This window comes from Natrix helvetica, assembly GCF_964273705.1.
Source record: "Natrix helvetica genome assembly, chromosome: 3".
In the NCBI taxonomy this organism is placed as follows: Eukaryota; Metazoa; Chordata; class Lepidosauria; order Squamata; family Natricidae; genus Natrix; species Natrix helvetica.
The window spans coordinates 125,683,835-125,704,164 of NC_138549.1; the positions used below are offsets into that span (position 1 = coordinate 125,683,835).

The window sequence follows — 20,330 nt, forward strand, 5'->3', positions numbered from 1 at the left end:
CGGTAGTGATGCCCTATTAATTATGCTTTCACATTTCTATAATACATTTTTGGTAACTTAATATTAAGCTCTTGATAATGTTTTGCTTCTAAAATAATTTTCTGGCATTCTATTAATGTCAATGTAATATTAGTAGTAGTGACATATAATATGGTAAGAAACATGAAAGATGATGCAAGGAATGTTGTTCCTCTTATAGACTTCAGATTTATGGAATGCCAAAAACCAATATAACACTTTAAACTCTGCAAGAACATTTTTCTTACTGTGTAAAGGCAAAACACGCTTGAACTATTTGAAATTACATCTACAATTTGCTCATATCTATTTCTCTAAGCTACTTGAGTAAAGTCATTGGCTAAATAAATTTATAGAAGAATGTATGTATCATATCTAACAATTTTGTGAATGGCCACTGGCAGGATAGAAATTAACATTGTCTTCTCATCCTTTTATTTTACTATTAATAATCTCACTGTTCTCCTGCCCATAAAAATAAGGACGGGAGGGGGGGGGGACAAATTGGATGTGTATTTAACCTCCTATATCAGGGTAATGTACCACACATATATAACATATTTCCCAAAGCATATATTGCAATGAGTATGTTGCTTTTAAGATTACAGTATTCTTCTTTTTCTTTTGAAGCAACAGATTAACAGATTAAATGATTTTTCTGGAAATTGTATCCACAACTTTTTTCTAAAAGCGGCTGTCTTTATGTAGGATCTGTAAATGCTGAGAGCAAAATTTTCAGAGTTTAAGAAACGGGACACTTCTTCTTAACCCTTTTAATGTTGGTTGTTACATTCAAAAGCCAGAAAGGAACACCTCACTCTGTGTTTTGTTTGCTATCCTAATTCTAACCCTAATTTGCTATCCTAATTCTAACCTTTTATCTCTGAAATATTTTTCAAATTCTTAATAAAAAATTCTGCATGCTTTTTTTCTTGTAAGAAAAGTTATCAGTCATAGATTGAGAGAACTGAAAAGCATCACTTAGACATTGAATCCAATCCTCTGTTCAGTGCAGGAATCCAAATCAAAGCAGTTGTGACAGGTGGCTGTGTACCCTTTGTTTGAATGCATCCAGTGATGAGAAACTCACTTCCTCTCTGCTCATTTGGTGCCGCTATCAAACAATTCTTACTTAAAAGGCATTTTTCTTTAATGGTAAACAGGAATATACTACCCTGTAATATAAAACTATTATCCCATGTCTGCACACTGGATTCTAAACAACAAATCTTGGTGGTCTTGTGATTGAGATTTGTTTTCTTAAAGATTGTTTTCAAATGCAGTTTTCTCTTTTTCCCCCATGATATATGTATTAGTCATTATGATCCTACATTTTTTTTCTTTGAAACTGTATATATTCCATGGAAATCTGCAAGTTGCATTCAGGAGCAGTTGTAAAATATTACCAAAACATCCAATATATTGATTTGCATTCTGGGCAGAAAGGACAGAATAAAAATATTACAAATGTTATGCTTTATTCATTCTTACGATGATACACCAGTATAACTATGCATAATAATCTGCAACTTTAATTACAATTTTATATTTAATATACAGCCATTATTTTGTTTGTACTTACTGAAATATCAATTTCAGTAAATAATAAGTCATTTGTACTGGCAAGAGAATGTACTGGGATAAATGAGTAAGCAGTAATCATTTTAATTTTCAGACAGACAAACAATATTAATGTTTATAGAAACATTGTCTTGCAATCTATTTTTAGTTGGTTGAAAAATGGAATAAAATATTCATTTTGTAAACAAATCTATTTAACATTTTATGTAGACAATCCCATAGCAAAGGAGTAATGCACACATCTTTTGGTGACAATTTCTCCCTTAACACCCAATTTACGTATTGTTTTCCAATTCAGTAGCTTGGGCTGTGTGTGTGTGTGTGTGTGTGTGTGTGTGTGTGTGAATGGATAGATCTAATTGAAGATAAACTCTTTCAAGTTATGCTTCTGGTAACTTCATTGACATGCCATTCAGTTTTCTTTGCCTATAATTATAGAATTTCCAAGCAATCCTCTATCCAGATATTAACTAGGACTTTGTGGTGCTTAGCCTCTGAAATCACATAAGGTTGGTATATGCTGCTATCTTCTAATAATTGCATATATTTTAAACTATGTCTGGGAAAGGACCTGTCACACACTCCCTTTTAATTATAGTTTTCCTTTGAGATCTTTAATGATGCATATTGAAGAAAGCAGGATGGATGGATTCATGGTTTTTGTTTTTGTGTATAAATAAGTAATGTGATAGATTAAAAATGTATTTATTTAAATTCATAGTATATTTATGTATCATCAGATACTTGTATTTGACAAATTTAGATCTTATCTTTCCTTCAAAAGGTCAAGGCAAGGTGCATTGCATTCCCTCTTCCAGTTGTCCTTAAACAAAAAAAGGTAGGTTGAGCTAAGACATAGTGACTAGCTAAAAGTCATATAGTAAATTTCTGTCAGAGGTGGACTTAAACCTGGGTCTTCCCAATCTTTTTACACTATATTCTTTTTCTCATGGAACTCTAAGGATAGTTTTTCTTGGTTGCAACATTACAAGCAGTGGTGGGATTCAAATTTTTTTACTATTGGTTCTGTGGGTGTGGCTTGGTGGGCATGGTGTGGCATGGTTTGGTGGGCATGGCCTGGGCTTGGCAGGGGAAGGATACTGTAAAATCTGCATTCCCACCTCACTCCAGGCAGGGAAGGTTACTGCAAAATCCCCATTTCCTCCCAATCAGCTGGGACTCGGGAGGCAGAGGATAGATGGGGCGGGCCAGTCAGAAGTGGTATTTACCGGTTCTCCAAACTACTTAAAATTTCTGCTACTGGTTCTCCAGAACTGGTCAGAATCTGCTGAATACCACCTATGATTATAAGGCTATATAAATTCTTCACACATTTATTCACTCATTTTTGCTTTATACACTTAACATGTTTTCATTGTGAGACATGATAGTGCTAATATGGTTGGTAAAGGAGATAAGAAAGAATTGCTTTGATAATTCAGTTATTCTTAATAATTTGTAGAAGGACAAGAAACTTGGTAAAGATTTACTGGAGGAAGAAATATGATTTGTAAAAAGAAGATGGAGCAAAGCAAGAAATAACTACTACAACGGTCTAAGGCAGACTAATATACAGTAGATAAAGGTAATTAGATTACCATAATATACGGATGGACAAAACTTTGCTGGTTTAGAGTTAGATTGCTGCCTCCCAATTCAAATACCATTAGTGTTAGCATAACAGCCCTCTATGACTTTATACTGGGTATGTATACTAATAATATCATGAATATTTAATTGGTAGAACTGGGAGCAGTATATGTTTCAGTTTTTAGGTATGTATAGAATTCTTTACAACCTCAGGCAAGATTTTTGAGTACAAGCAAGAAAAATTGTATTAGTCTGTCAGGTCTTTTATTTCCTGAACCACATGACTTTTTCCTTCCAAATTAACTTTGTATCATTGAAAAACTCCTGGAAAATTGATAAGACTACTTCTGAGACATCCTCCAGCTGGGAAGCTGATAGTAATGAAAGTAATGAAAAGCAAAAATGAAGGAAAACCATGGACTTAAACTGTTTAAACATGGACTAGATCAGTGATTGCGAACCTTTTTCTTAGGGTGTGCCAAAATTGCGTTTGTGTGTGCTATGGCGCACGTGCCCACTCAATCCTCCCCACCCACCTGCGAATGCACGCACACCACCACCCTGCACATGCACGTGTGATCCCTCCCCAGGCTCCTGAGGCTTTCCTGAAGCCTGGGGAGGGCAAAAACGGCTTCCCCCGTCCCCCCGAGGCCCTCCAGAAGCTGGAAACGGATCATTCCCGAACTTCCACTTGGGCTGTTGGGGCCGTTTTTCTCCCTCCCCAGCCTCCGGAGGCTTTCCTAAAGCCTGGGGAGGGCGAAAATGGCCTCCCCTGGCCCTCTGGAAGGGCAAAAAAATCAGCTGGCTGGCTCGTGCATGTGTGCCGGAGCTGATGGCTGGCATGCCACCAAAAGTGGCTCCGTGTGCCATAGGTTCGCTACCACGGGAGTAGATCCTAATTAAAGACTTGCGATCTGTTTCAGCAGGTAGCAGGATCTGGCTGGCTGTGGCCTCATTGCTATAATTTCCTTACCCTGGTTTGGAGATGGTTCACTTATTGGTAGTTTAGGACCTTTCCTCACAAGTTTAATCTCCATCTTATTGCCAGCTTTCTTCTGTGGTAGGCTGAAGCCAAATCAAGAAGAGAATGTTTTCGACTAAAAAAACCCAGTAAAACATTGTGTGTCACATAGAGAAAACCTCACAAATATCAACAGTCTGCAGGGTGCCCTCTACACATTCTCATTCCATATTTTCCATTGTGGGTGTCCACAATGCCATCTCATTGCCAGAGGAAAGCTGGCAATGAGATGGAGATTCAACTGTGAAGAATGTGTGCTACTCATATGCCTTCCAAATCCCTTTGGTGCGCTGTTTTCACTCAGAAGTTGGTCCCAGGTTCGGCTTTAGCCTTTCTCAGTAGTGGGTAGGTAGAGAATACATACAAGTGAAATTAATGATAAGAACAGCAGTGGCAGCAGTTTGGCTTTGGGACAGATGGGGAGAAGGATGGATAACCACCACTGGTGAACGGAAGTTGCATTAGCATGGCATGGCATCAGATTGTAGTGTCCACTCTTGTACAGTAGCATTGGACTGGATTAGACTCTCATGCTTTACTTTTCTTAGAAGGCATCAGGTGTTGCAGTGAACGGTATAATATTGTGCTAAGAGAGTGCTAGCTGCAGGAAGGGAGAAGGGTGCCTAGGAGCATATCACTTTAGGAACAGAAAGTTTGGAAGCAAGATTTCCCATTCCCAGTGGACCCCATTCTACATCTTGAAGAGGTAAAGATAAGAAAGCAAAGCTCAAGATTGGTTCTTCGTGCTGGGAAAAAATAGTATGCAACATCATCTCTTGCTGCAAACACTGTTTCTCTCTAGTCCAGATGAACCAGTTAGCAAATAGGAAATGTGCTGTTTTCTTTGCAAGGAGCAGTTTTATTAACTTTGATGCAGAATTGCGGCAACAGTAACAATGTTGGGGCAAAGATATGAGAAGTGATGTACAGTATTTTTTGTCTGAGGAACAGGAGGAAAGCAAATCCATAAGCATTTGTGCATAAGTACCTTATCTGGTCTTGGAAGCTAAAAAGGGTCAAGGTTGGTTAGGACATGGGTGGGAGAATAAAGCAACTTGGAAGAAAACAATATAAAATCACTTGTATATTGTTAGATGTATGTGTCTGACTCATCTGAAACAAAACTTTATTGATCTACTTTATAATGAAAGGAAGCACCCAATGGAGTTTTTTGAGTCTTGCATGTTTGGTTCTATAAGAAGAAAGTGTAAATCGAAAGCCCATTGGTTAATTTGCACAGCAATTTACAAGAAGTATCACTCATATGTCTGATGATTTAAGCGTTGTGGTTCAGATTCAATAGATGTAATGTTGGCCTCTGATTGTCCAATTATAATAGATATTTTTGAGTAGTGTAGCCTGAATAGAGATCAGGTCTTAACGAGTTAGTTAGATGGGCTCCTTCCTCTTAAGGCAGATAGAACTTTTTAAAAATGCAGCTAATCCTTGAGTTACCAAAGTTTCTCTCACTAAGTAATGCAGTTGTAAAGAAGAAATTAATACTCCGACTTAAAAGCATCAATAGCACCTTAAATACTTTCTCAAGTACTGCACATCCAGGCAATAGGGGCTTTGGAGATTCTTTTTGTGTTTTTCTCTCTCAGATGCTTTCGAAGATGTTGTCTTTGCTGCTGTGCCTGTGGAATGGATGGATGCTTGTATCTGCTACCCAGAATGCGTCTACCATCCCTGTGAAACTCTGGGCTTGTTTTCCAAAAGGAGGAGCATCTGAAATAAAGTTGACATGCCGCATGCATGGATTATATGCCAACAGTTCCAACCCCGGAGTGTTCCAGAGCTTGTACATATTCCATGCTGCTTCAGACTCAGTCAGCTGCCATTGGAGAGATTTGGCTAATTGTACTGTCAAGGCCAGTGGAGAAATTGGACATTTTTGTTATGACATGCAAACGGACAGTTCAACTTTTAATATACCTGTTTCATGCCGACCCTTGCCAACACATTTGGAGTCCCACAGAACTGGAAAGAGCATAACTCAGGACAATTCATGTGACATTGCCCTAATTTCTGCTGCTTTATGGAAATTTGGTGCACCATTGCATCTGAGAACTATTGTTGGATCCCAGCATGATAAATTTCTTAAAAATCATTTGCAGCTATCCTTAATTTCACCTTCTGGGAAAAAAACTACCCAAACGATTGTTAATTGGGAGTCACATGACTGGGAATTAAAAGGAAGAGACTTAATTAGACAGGGACCCCCAGATTGGGTAGTTCCAATTAAAGGAACACATTGTGATCAAAGAGCAGCCTCTGTTAAGTTTAAATTCTATGGTCATATTTCCATAACAGAAAAAAATAGTGAACAGGGGTTGTATCAGTTAGAACTAGGCTTTCAAAACAAAACAGTTCTTCAATTTAACCCACTGATCACGGATCTTCTTTCACTGCGCCATATGAGAAATCCAATTATTGGATCTCATGTATTAAAATTAGATCAGCCTGAGCAAATTGTTAGGAACCCACAGACCTCTCTGAAGGAGGTACAGATTAATTTTGAAGGTTTGAATGTGTCACAGAAAGTGCCCCAGTGTTCTCCCTTTCTTGATATTAGCCACAGAGGTTGGGTAGAATGGGTTAAAATGTGGGAAGGAGTACACCATGGAGAAAGAATAAAAAGGGAATTGTTAGATTGGCTGGGTCCCCTGGGGGCGGGAGTTTCTTTTATAGATGCAGCCAACATAGAAGTATTAGCTAATAAACTTTCATATTCCACAAAACAAATAGGAAAACTTACTGCCCCATTAACCAAATCTTTCTCACAACTCACAAAACAACCACAAGCTATCAGTAAAGTGCTTCCAGTCTGGGAAACAATTTTAGAAAACGATAACATACTGATAGTCTCTGGGATTCAGTCTCTCCAAAATAATGTTTCTTTGGCTTTAGCATGTGGACAGGCCCAGGTAATCACTCAAAATGTAATCATGGATATGATTCGAGAAGCTAAGGCAGGAAAAATTCCCATGGAAGTAAGCAATTTAATTCGACCAGAACTCACACCAGGTGAAATTGCTTTAGAAGCTTGGTGGAGACTGCTAAATGCATCTTATGACTCTACTCAAAACATATTGCGGTTATTCTTAATAACTGTGGAGGCCGCTCAGATTATTCCTATCTATCCAATAGTGCCCCTGGGATTCCAGATTGACAGAGACTTGGTCATGTATTCCAGAGACTCTAATAAATGGGCACACTTGAGGGATGGTGAGTGGCAAAGCGTTAATGTGCAGGGCTGTGTTAAAAAAGAGAATTTAGGCTTTGTATGTGATGATAACAGCTTAGAAGAGCACCATGAATGCTTTTCTCCTCAGCTTATAAATAACTCTCATTGTTCTTTTGATGTAGTCCAAGAAGAAATGTCTACTGTTGTATATACTGGCAAGGGCTGTATTTGTGTTAGAACTCCGTGCGAATTTATAATCATTAATAGTGTCATCATCCAACCTATGCTGCCATATATCAATCGTTGCTTTTGCAATATTAGCATGATTGTAGGATGTGATTTCAAATTTCATGTACCTGTTTGGACTGTGCAACATATGAAAGCCTATCCCTCTTTATATAAAGAAATATTGCCTATTTCACTTGGCCTTGGCCTTTCTACTCTTAAAAATCTGCTTTCTCATCCCTCTCTCAAGCAAGAATTACTGAAACTCAGAGATATGGGTGAAAATGCTGCTCTTGAGATTCACCACAACAATCAGGAAATTGCCCAGATTGTAGCAAAGGTTGCATCAGCTGGAGACCATGCCTGGTGGGAGGTGCTCCTGGGATGGTCACCAAGTTCAAATGGAGTACTAAATATTGCTCTACACCCTATTGTGATGATTTTAATCTTTCAAGTAGCACTGGTGATTTGCTTATTGGCATTGGTTGGGTGGATGAAATGGCAAGCAAGGAGATTACATTATCTACAGAAGCAGATAGTTTCCACCAAAACAGAGATGTGATGGAAACACTTTCCAGGCCATCTGCCATGAAAAGAGAGACATTGCTGTGTCATGTCTTTTTGAAGGCCATAGTTATGTTCTTAGTTCTAGTTTGTTTCTACTTACTAAATGTTCATTTGCTAAATGTCTACCACTTTTAGAAAAGAATATTTTTTGTGAGGGTTGTGTGATAGTTTTTGTTGTTATTATTGTTGTTAAGGAAAAGTGAGTGTCTTAGTGCTTGAATCTCTTGGGTGCACAAAACCACTCCTTGTGTTCCAATGCTGTCAGGATTGCTATTTACAGTTTTATAGTTGATAAAATCATATATGTTTCAGTCACTGTTCTATTGGTAAATACCCCAATTCAATATTTAGTGCTCTTCTTTTCTGGTAATAGCTTGGGCATTTCCACTTTTCTATTTGTCATGGAAAACCTTGATATCCTTCTTGATAGAGAGATGGTTCTGCTGCTTGAAAGCACCAAAACCCAGTATTCCATTTCTTTCTATTTCAGATGATGCTTTAATACAGTCTGAAAAAACTGACTTAATCCTACCATTGAAGAGCCTTCTTATGCATATGTTCACTCTCAATAGACACTGCCTGACAGCTTTTTAGATCACTGAAGTTATTCTCTCTTAATATTTTCCTTATGTCAAAGATATTTTGGTTGTGATTTTATCTATTACTGCTTTTAATAAAAATGTTATTTTGTTCCAGTGTCTACTTTGTTTTAATTCATGAGAATGCAAGGATTCCTATTGAATATTCACAAGTGATCAATATTTAGATCCTGATGATTAAAATTTATCAGCACCTTGCCCCTTTTGATTTACAGTAAGAGAGGTAATTAACTCCGCAGCTTTCCTAGAGGTCCACAAATGTTTTGAGGGTGATAAGAGAGTTTAAGGGAAATTTCAGCAATTCTTACTGGCTTTATGCCCACATAAAGATGATTGGATGACGGGCAATTATTTGGTTGCTTTGGCTAACTGTCTTCCTTATTCCTCATACTGTGATGAAGTTTGGTTCTAGAGATTTTTTTAATAAATGCATTCAAACTTGGTCCTTTTAAAATATTATCTGAGAAATTTAAGGTGAAAAACAGGTTTACACATTTTTGATCAAAATAAAAACACTGGATATATATCTAAAGCTATGATGGAGTTGCTAGTGAAAGTACAACGGAAGTTTTCAGATAACAGAGACAAAAATTATATCCATGCATTTTAATATCTCTTTAATATCTTTAATATCTAAAATCATAAGAGTATGTCTGATTTACTTTGGTGATGTCACGCGTGCAAATTTATTGAAGAAGGCAATGATACCAGGAATGGTTTGTGGAACAAGAAGAGGAAGCAAAAAACATGTTGGCTTGATAATGTCAAATCTGATACAAAGCTGAGCATGCAACAGTAGAAAGAAGTTGTGCTTGATAGAGTAGACTGGAGAGCACTTGCCAATAAAGTCACCAAGAGTCGGACATGATTAAATGGTTAAAACAATAACAGCTTTATCTCACCATTGAAACAGTACTCTAGTGATCATCTGGATGCCTCTTGTCATATTAGTTTAATAATATAAATCCAGGTTGTATCATTATATGCAGAAGTTCTAAAAAAAAAATGACCAGTTTTCTCTTAAGAAAAAAATCTTGTTCACATAAATAGGATCTGTATTATCTTTCTTTATTACAAATATTTGCCAGGAGTAATTTATCCAATAAATAACTATTCATCCAGGGTCTTTAATTCTTTCACGTAGTGCAGAATTACATGTGATAAAGAAGCTTTGTTCTTAGAATGTAAGTTGTAATTCCTTAACAGTGGCCAGTGTTTTGTAAATGTAATTGGTACCATTTATCAGTAACATGCTTCTGCCATTAACATGTTGTTTTGTGACCTGATGTCCTTGGGAAGTTTTCCAGGTGTTCTGCCTATCTCTAGTAATAATAGTGGTACATAGCAGCATTTTCTGTTTTGCAAGCCTGTTCTGCCAATATATGGGTTGTCTGCCAATTAGATACAGTCTGTCTTTGGGTATGATCTAGGACAGCACTAAGACTATGGTGGTAACTACTATCATTTATAAATAGGAAAATAGTGTACTTTGTGGAAACAGTTGTTTTTCCTTTTAGTAATTCAAGTGTACAAAGCAGATACCTATTGATAACTTCTTTTAAAATGAGTTCTGGGAATAAGTTGCTGATTGATGCTTAAGTAAACGCAATAATGTACTACTTTATTTCCACTGGTGTGAATAGAAATAGGAATACATGTCCTAGAATTGTGCTTGTTCTCAGGAGGTTTAGAAATCTGACCCGGGGCACTTCATATGAAGATTTTTCCCTAGTTTGAAAACAGCTTCAGACCTCGGTGATCTTATAACTCTGACATTGTTAAGAGAAAAGCCTATTTATTTCTGGTTCAGAGACAACATATAAAACCTACACTAAATAAATTGAAATGTGTCACTATTTTGATTACTTGATCCATGCTTTATATATTAATATCGTATTCTGAAGATCTTTGAAATATGAATACCTCCATCATTCTGTCAAAACAATTATTACTTTATTTTTCTTCAACTACATGTTCTATAGAGCTTTAATGGAAATTACAAGGAAGTTAAGAATTTTGTGGATGGTTTGCAGTCCCACAGACTTCATTCTGGATTGCAAGTAGTTCTTGCCAAATTCTCATTTCACTTTTTCAAGGCTGTTGTATGTTCAGGAGGAGTTACAAGGATCTGCAAAGAATTTACAAAAAATGAATCAATCCTGGCTGCATTTTCTTATTCCTGCCATTGCAGCAGCACTATTGGAACTGCGGCAAAATAGTTGATATTTGCATTTTTGTTTCCCAATTCATAGTAACATTTTCACAGAAATAGAAGGATTAATACTTTTGCAGCTGGGTAGATTTCCAGATTTTTCCCCATGGTAAAAGGAGGCCAGGCAAATGCATGCCATGTATATTAAAATATATAGGTGGGATAGAATTTCTAATAATTCATTTTTAATGTATGTGGCGAGGATGAAGAGTTCTATTACCTTAGAAGCTGTGTAGCTCAGAAGCAGGGCATTGAAGGAATTCTTCTCTCTCCACCCTACCGTGTGTGTGTGTGTGTGTGTGTGTTTCTCTCTGAATTCTTAAGTCACTGAGAAAGAGCACTTAATGAGTTGATTGTTTCATCTAGTCTCAATTTTTCAAAGTTTATTTCAAATTACTTTTGAGGGGTTTAGAGAGCAAAAACAGGTTTGACATTCTGTATGGAGGTTCTATACTTATCAGGCTTTCATTCAGGATTGTCTTTTTTCCTAACAACTTGGCCTACTAATGCTGATTTTCCCCCCTGCAGCATAGAAATCATAATGTGTGGCCTATTGTACAGAATTGTAAGGAAATCCTAAATAATATACAGGCAGTCCTCGACTTAACAACAGTTCATTTAGTAACCATTCAGAGTTACAACAGCATTGAAAAAAGTGTCAGATTTCCTATTCATGCTTTTCTGGGTTGCTTGTGCAAGGTAACAGTTTAGCATTGTCTGTAACTTATTCCTGAGACTAGCTCACTGCAGTTAGTTTTCTGAATCCTGGTGTTCACATTATTCCTTATATCATTTATATGCTTTAATAATTGTAGAAATCCACTGCAATGGACTATCTGTTCTGCTGGACTTTAATAGGCTATAGTTACTATAAATACTGCTATAAAGATAATGGGAAGAACTGCTGGTCCAGAGATGTGAAACTCACATCATCACATCGCGTTACGTGATGTATCGGGACTTTCCCCCCTTCGCTAACTGGGTGTGGGTGTGGCCAGCGTGTGACACATCCGGCCCTGTGCCAGGAGGGTGACAGTCCTGTGCTTGTCAGTTGAAGAACAGCAAAAGCCAGTGTCATAATGATGTCCCTGATTCCATATGATAGAGGTGATCAATCTGTAGTCTTCCCGATGATGCTGAACTCCAGCTCTTGTTCTCTGTGGTGAATTCAAATTGTTCAATAATGTTATACTGTGTTGTTGTTTTTAAAAAAACACTTTACTTGCCAAAGCAAGAAAAATGCACAATACCTTCCCCTTGACAAGTGCTTATCAAACAAAGTTAATCATTTATTGTATATACTTAGATAGTTTTTAATATATAAATATAAATATATATATAGTATAAAGCTCAAGAGCCACCTATTCCAAGTAGCTGGCCTGGCTCAACTTTGATCTAACTATATCGCTCCTGACGGGTTTTTATTTGGGTATTTTAATTGCATTCAATTACTTAGGGGTTTTTAAACATTGTATTTTATTGTTTTTATTCATTAACCGACCTCCTCCTTGTACATGTCTTGGTATATGTTTTTGTAATATGTATGTCTTGTCTATATATTTATTTCATATGTTTTATTGTACGCCGCCCCGAGTCCTTCGGGAGAGGGTGCGGCTAAGAAATAAATATTTATTATTATTATTATTATTAAAATATACAGTACTGTGCAAAAGTTTTAGGCAGGTGTGAAAAAATGCTGTAAACAAAGAATGCTTTAAAAAATGGAAGTGTTAAACATTTATGTTCATAAATGAACAAAATGCAGTGAATGAACAAAAGAGAAATCTAAATCAAATCAATATTTGGTGTGACCACACTTTGCCTTCAAAACAGCAGCAATTCTTCTAGGTACACTTGCACAGTTTTTGAAGGAACTCGGCTGGTAGGTTGTTCCAAACATCTTGAAGAACTAACCACAAATCCTCTGTGGATGTAGGCTTTCTCACATCCTTCTGTCTCTTCTTGTAATCCCAGACACACTCAATGATGTTGAGATCAGAGCTCTGTGGGGGCCATGCCATCACTTCCAGTACTTCTTGTTCTTCTTTACGCTGAAGATAGTTCTTAATGATTTTGGCTGTATGTTTGGGGTCATTGTCCTGCTGCAGAATAAATTTGGGGCCAATCATACACCTCCTGATGGTATTGCATGATGGATAAGTATCTGCCTGCATTTCTCAGCATTGAGAACACCATTAATCCTGCATTTCTCAACATTGAGAACACCATTAATCCTGACCAAATCTCCATCTCCATTTGCAGAAATGCAGCCCCAAATGTTCAAAGAACCTCACCATGCTTCACTGTTGCCTGCAGATACTCATTATTGTACCGCTCTCCAGTCCTTCGACGAACAAACTGCCTTCTGCTACAGCCAAATATTTCAAATTTGGACTCATCAGTCCAGAGCACCTGCTGCCATTTTTCTGCACCCCAGTTCCTATGTTTTCGTACATATTTTAGTCGCTTGGCCTTGTTCCCACGTCGGAGGTATGGCTTTTTAGCTGCAACTCTTCCATGAAGACCACTTCTGGCCAGACTTCTCCTGACAGTAGATGGGTGTACCTGGGTCCCACTGGTTTCTGCCAGTTCTGAGCTGATAGCACTGCTGGACATCTTCCGTTTGAAGGGTAATAAGCTTGATGTGTCTTTCATCTGCTGCATTAAGTTTCCTTTGCCGACCACTGTGTCTACAATCCTCAACGTTGCCCGTTTCTTTGTGCTTCTTCAAAAGAGCTTGCACAGCACATCTTGAAACCCCAGTCTGCTTTGAAATCTTTGTCTGGGAGAGACTTTGTTGATGCAGTATAACTACCTTGTGTCTTGTTGCTGTGCTCAATCTTGCCATGACATGAAACTGTCTTTCACAGCCTCACCTTGGTAGCAGACTTTGGCTGTTCCTCACCCAGTTTTAAGTCTCCTACACAGCTGTTTCTGTTTCAGTTCATGACTGGGTTTCAACCTACGTGTGACATTGATGATCATTAGTACCTGTTTGGTATAATTGGTTGATCATACACCTGACTATAATCCTACAAAATCCCTGACTTTGTGCAAGTGTGCCTATGAGAATGGATGCTGGTTTGAAGGCAAAAGGCAAACACCAAATATTGATTTGATTTAGATTTTTCTTTTGTTCGCTCACTTTGCATTTTGACAATTGACAAAAATAGACAATCATTATTTATATTTCTGAAAGCATTCTTTGTTTACAGCATTTTTTCACACCTGCCTAAAACTTTTGCACAGTACTGTATATAGTTTATTGTTTTTTAATAGCTAAATTAAAAAAAATCAGAGTGAGCATCTTCAAAAAGTATTCATTTTTAATTTTTTCCTGTTTATCATACATAAATTTATATATTTTCTAAATAAATAAAAATAAATCTTATCAGGATTGAAACCGCGAGACCATGACTTCTAGTTCTGCCTTGGCAAGCCACTTCTGAAAATCTTGCCAAGAAAACTACACGGGCTAGTCCAGGAAGTTACTAGAAATCAAAGGCACAAAAACAAACAAATCCTGTTCCAATTATTTTTGTGATTTGTTTACTGTTGCTTCATCTGTTTGTTTTAGTTATTAAAGAAAATACATTATGCACTATAGGTAGACTAGCTGCATATGTACAATACTGTTAGCCAAGAAATTCTTAAAAATTCAGCATTTCAGGATTCAGTATTGCATTCAGATGTTGCTTATCTGGCTGGTACAGCTATTGGAGGTAGACCAAACATGTGGCAATCATTTAGGATAAGAACACCTGCAGTTTATTTTTTGCTATTGGCACACGAGATAGTCATCCTGTTTAATATTATGTGTTCCTTTCTGCTTTAGATTTTATTTTTGTCAAAAACATTTAATGGGGGAGAGGTGGGAAACTAAAGGTCCAGATAGCTGAAAGGGAACATTCTCAGCTTTATTGCTCTTAAATTACATCTTGTTCACTAGTCATAATCTTGCTGCTATAGATAAAATTTTCAAAAGCTTGAATGCATCTCCCTGGAGCATTTTAACTGTTGTTATCCCAGTATTGTTAGTTGACAGTAGTAGAAACCTTTCCTAGCCTGCTGACTTTTTAAAGTCTTTTTTTATTTATTTCATGTTGTAAACTACCAAAATGCCTTACAGCACAATGTTAGTTTGAGTCTGCTGTGTTCTCCGCTTGGTTCCTTTTTTTAATTACTTAAAATTGTTAACAGCTGCTTTCTTATACGTTGAGATGTCTGGTCTTGCATTTATCTGAAATAGATAAAGCTTTTAAATGAGTGTTAATTTCACAGGAACAAACCTCTCTGCCATCTTGGGAAATGAGAAGTGTTATTCCCATTCATGACTATTTCTGTGTTCCTTTGTGACAATAGCTATATGGGTGCTGTATCCTGTTCCAAAACACCCCGATTAGCGGTAATTCTTTTAGAAAAATGTGACATAGATATTGTTGATGGGGCCGGATAATTTCAGTAGAAATTATCAGTAGCCTTCAATTTGTATATGAGTTTGGAATCTTTTACAGATTTACTTTCACAAGGGATCACATTTTAGGTACTGTGTCATACATGTAGATGCGTCTGTATTTCTGACCATGAGACATGCAATATCCAGTTCAGTTGCTTGTATGCAGACTTTCAGCCACTCTGTTAGAACAGAATGTTGCCCAGGCTATACTATTATGAAGGTAGTCTACACTTCATACCCCTTCATAATTATAACATCTATCCTACTGTGAGTCTGTGGTGCCATATTATGGTGATTTTTATCATGGTTTTACCTTAAAACTTTATCTTGTATATTGTATTGCCCACATATTGCATATATTCACATATACATATGCGCGCGTGCGCACACACACACACGCACTGATGTTTTATTAAAACTTATATTTGTATTTCTGTGTAGGTGTTTTATTAGTATTGTTAATCAGTGATTGCATGACCTCTGTAGATGCCATTTGCTAATTAAAAAATACATGTAGCAATATGCTGATTGGAGGAATACATTTCCCAAAGTTAATGTGGCCTTGCTGAGTTGAATTAAAGTGCCTATAAAGAGCCATCATGGCACAGTGGTTAGAATGCAGTACTACAAGCTACTTCTGCTGACTGCCGGCTCCCTGCAATTTGGGAGTTTGAATCTCACCAAGGCATCTGCCTTAATAGCATTAAATGCTCGTCCTGAAGATATTGCATTCATTTTATATAGCCTTTTTTAAATCAAGCAATTTTTTCTAAATCATGATGAATGGTTTCTCTTTTATATGTGATATTTCCTGCAGTGCAAGTGTGAGAGGTGAAGCCAAAAATAACGCTCTATGTGAATGGAGCCTCAGTATCCATTATGAGGCACCAAAGAAGGCTCTGGATTTTTCTCTTTTTCCATAACAAAAGAAAATTAAAATAATCGTCTGAGCCAAGTATTACAGAAGTACCATTTTTGATCTCTAAAATAGATAATTTATAAAGCTGCTGAAAGAGAAACTTATATCAGCTATTTAGATAAACTATATATACATATCATTTCAAAAGAGGATTCACATATAAATCTATTGAATTAGATTTTTTTTAAGTCTTCTGTAAGATCCCAGAGTTATTTAAACAGATGTAATTCATGTTTTATTACACAGTGCTAAACTAGTATTTGTACTAAACTATTTTTATTTTTTCCTGATATCATAGTTTTTATTTCTTCTGTAGAATTAGAGGAAATCTATACAAGAATTAAAAAATCAGAATTTAAAAGAGGAAATTAAAAAAAAATCAGAAGAAGTAAAGTAAGATAAATAACACCAGGCAAACACGAGAAAACAATGGTGAAAAAACTACAAAGGGGAAAACAGTATTTCTACCAACACTGGAAAGGCAACTTACTATACATAAATAGGGAGCAAACACCACATTCACTTTCACTGATTATGTTATCTAGTTGAGTAATTAAACATCTTCAAGCAAACAGCCATGGTCAGAGAGCACTAAGACTCTGTAATTCTTGTCTTTGGAAATAGTACAGTTTTAGCAATTAGAATATTTGGTAGCCATAAGTGTAATTATCTCTTTTACATTTACAAATAGCCATTTGTCTGAAATGGTATAGGGCAGTGATGGCGAACCTTTTTTGGCTTGCGTGCCACAAGTGGGGGGAGCGCAGGGGGATCGAGTGCTGGCGTGCCACACCCATAATGCAATGCGTGCCCCCCCCTAGTGCGCATGCGCGCACAATGCACGACCCCCCCTATTTTTACATTTTTTTGCCCTCACCAGGCTCCAGGGGCTTTATAGGAGCTTGGGGAGGGCGAAAAGAGCCTCCCCCGACCCCCTGGAGGCCCTCCGGAGGCTTCAGGGACTGTCCGGAGGCTTCCCTGAAGCCTTCGGAGCGCTTAAAACCACCCTCCGAGCAAACCGGAAGTCACTTCCGGTTTGCTCGGAGGGTCGTTTTAAGCGCTCCGAAGGCATCAGGAACGGTCCCTGAAGCCTCCGGGGGGGCGGGGAGGCTCTTTTCGCCCTCCCCAGGCTCCTATAAAGCCTCTGGAACCTGGGGAAGGCGAAAAATAGCTTTTAAAAAGGTGAACTCTGACAAATGGCTCCGCGTGCCACTTGTGGCACGCGTGCCATAGGTTCGCCATCACGGGTATAGGGTTTCCTGCCTAGGCAGGGGGTTGGACTAGAAGACCTCCAAGGTCCCTTCCAACTCTCCTATTGTATTGTATTGTATTGTATTGTATTGTATATTACTTGTAGTTTGTTTTCAAGGAGATCTACTCACACATGCTCCCTACCATCTATAGAAAATTTAGAGTAGTGATAGGTATTGGCTTCCCACCCTCTAAAGTCTTATTTTCTATTTAGGGGGCATGTTTTTGTGAATAGTGAAATGCCACACAGACAGAGTTTAAAAGTATTTTCCATAGCTTTCTGTTTTTCTTTTTTCTTTTTGTGGTATCAAATCATCACGGTCCACAGGCCTTTCTCTTCTTTGTATTTGAAATACTAAGACAATTTGCATTGAGGATAGAATTTATATTTTTTTTCACATACAAATAAGCACCATTATTTTTAAACTTCGCTGTGTTTTTCTTCTTTTTCATGAAGGTTAGCCGGAACATCCTGATAGGGGCCCATTTCCAGAGAGACGTGGATGATGCCAGAACTATGACAGGGGCTGCAGTCTTGGCATTGAAGGGAGGTGATCAGTTATGGAACAGTCAAAGGAGGAAGTACCTGAAGTCAGGGAAGAAGAGGAGAAAAAGGAAGAGACAGTGATGGCAGTAAATGGAACCTCAGAGCCAAGTGAAGGTCTAGGTAATTCAGCACCATCTGCCAGGTATACAGGTAGGTTGGAAAAAGATATTAATGCCTTAGAGACACGTAAAGGAGCAATGGACATATATTAAATATTTTTTCTCAGTGGGATGGCATTTTCCTTATGATTATAACAAATTAATTATAGCCTTTATTAATTCCCAGCTCTCAAATATATTAAGAAATTTTGCTTTATTTTTGTTCTGCACACTTAGTGTGCTTTGGGTCCCTTAGATTTAGGAACCTGGAAGCATGCCTTCTCTTCAGCAGCACCTGCCCTCTGGAATGAGGCTGCCCCTGAGATCTGGATGCCCTGGTATTATTCAGAAGGGCCTTGAAGACCTGGCTCTTTGCCCAGACCCTTTGTGAGGGAGAATTAGGACCATTATCCTTGTCCGATCTGTCATTATTGCAAATGCTAAGGGCACTTACTCTGAGGACTGAAAATGTAAATAGTCTTCAAGTTTTAGTAATAAAAATCAATAAAGATAGTGAAAAAGCAGGACTAAAAATATAAAGATTAAAATAATGACAACAGGTACCACAACCAGTCTTACAACTGACAGTGAATTTATTGAAGTGAATAAATTGCTGCTTTTTTTAGGTTTCACTATCAATAGTAAAGGGACCATCAATAAAAAATATATATCATAGGCTAGCATTTAATAGAGTAGTAATGAAGGACTTGGAAAAGAGTTTGTACGTGGAGATGTGTTTATAACTAGAAGGATCAGAATTGTGAAGGTGATGATCTTCTCCTTCATACCTTATGGAAGAAAAAAATAGACTTGAAAGAAGCAGAATAGAAAGCATATTGATACTTTTAAAATTTGCAACTTGAGAATCGCATGGATAGCCAAGAAAGCAAAGAAATAAATACTATGGATAGTTAAGAAAATATACTCTAATTTTCTCTTGCAACATTAATTGAAATTCCTGCAATTTGATCACAACACACAAGCCATCTTAAACGCTAGTTAGATGATAGGGTAGGTAGGTAGGTAGGTAGGTAGGTAGGTAGGTAGGTAGGTAGGTAGGTAGGTAGATAGATAAGGTAGGTAGGCAGAGTCCACTAAGTGAATCAGTACAGAGTGATAGTATACAGACATTGTCTTTTACCTTTTATAGTTGAAAAGCAGTTGTCTTATCCAATTGAAAGAATATTGGACAAAGTTCATATTATAAAATCATTTGCTTGTACAAAAAATCTGCTGAATTTATTGTTATGTTACATTGCACATTAAAATTTGAGCATATATGGGTCAAGACAGAGCAAGCTTTCAACAAAAGTTGAAAAGAATATGAAAGAGTAAATATGATTCTGAAAAAATATTTTAGTGGCTGCTAAGCTTTGTTGTAAACCCTTTTCAAATTGCTGGTCACAAAGATGGGGATTTTCCCCTATAAGATAGTTGGTTCCAGATTTTGCATCACAGTGTTTGTCATTTAGTACCAGTAGTTGTCAACATATGACTACAATTGAGCTTGGAAATTTGGTTGTAAGTTGAGTCATCATGGACATTAAGTGAACATGATTGTTAAGCAAATAACATGGTCATATATCTAAATACAGCTAATCCAATGGGGTAGTTTTTGCTGGAAAACAGCAAAATATGATCATGTAACCGTAGGAAAAAACAGTGGGATTGACTTGTGACCTCCTGCCAGATTCCCATTGATTTTGCTTGTGGAAAGCTGGCAGGGAAGGTTTCAAAAGATGACCAAGTGATTGCAGGACGCTGCAACCTTTATAAATGTGAGCCAGTTCCTAAGTGCCCAAATCGCAATCATGGGACCATGGGGATGCTGTAATGGTTGCAACATTGAGGACTGGTCATAAACTCCCCTTGTTCAGCACTATCGTAAGTTTGAATGATCACTGAATGAATGAACATAATCAGAAACCTATACTTTCTCAGATTCGGTAATTACAAATGCAAGGTAAATAAGCAAAGCAAAAAGGCCAGAGATTTGTGCCAGATCGTACTTTATTGCAAAATGACAATGCAATACCTTCCCCATTTTGTTTCCTGATAG

The 20,330-nt window shown here is 37.4% G+C and overlaps 1 protein-coding gene across 12 annotated transcripts in view; it reads left to right on the forward strand.

Moving 5' to 3' along the window:
* The window catches only part of PPARD (peroxisome proliferator activated receptor delta), a 146,595-nt gene that overhangs the window by 17,062 nt on the left and 109,203 nt on the right, over window positions 1-20,330 (forward strand). For 5 of the 12 annotated variants that reach the window (XM_081946952.1, XM_081946947.1, XM_081946945.1 and 2 more), the window contains one exon: window positions 18,084-18,323. In XM_081946952.1, the coding sequence (XP_081803078.1) occupies window positions 18,188-18,323 (136 nt within the window). In that variant the 5' untranslated portion in view covers window positions 18,084-18,187. Of the gene's footprint in view, window positions 1-3,059; window positions 3,185-5,814; window positions 8,880-18,083; window positions 18,324-20,330 lie in introns of those variants that run through there. The other 7 variants (XM_081946944.1, XM_081946949.1, XM_081946951.1 and 4 more) reach the window with 4 other exon arrangements.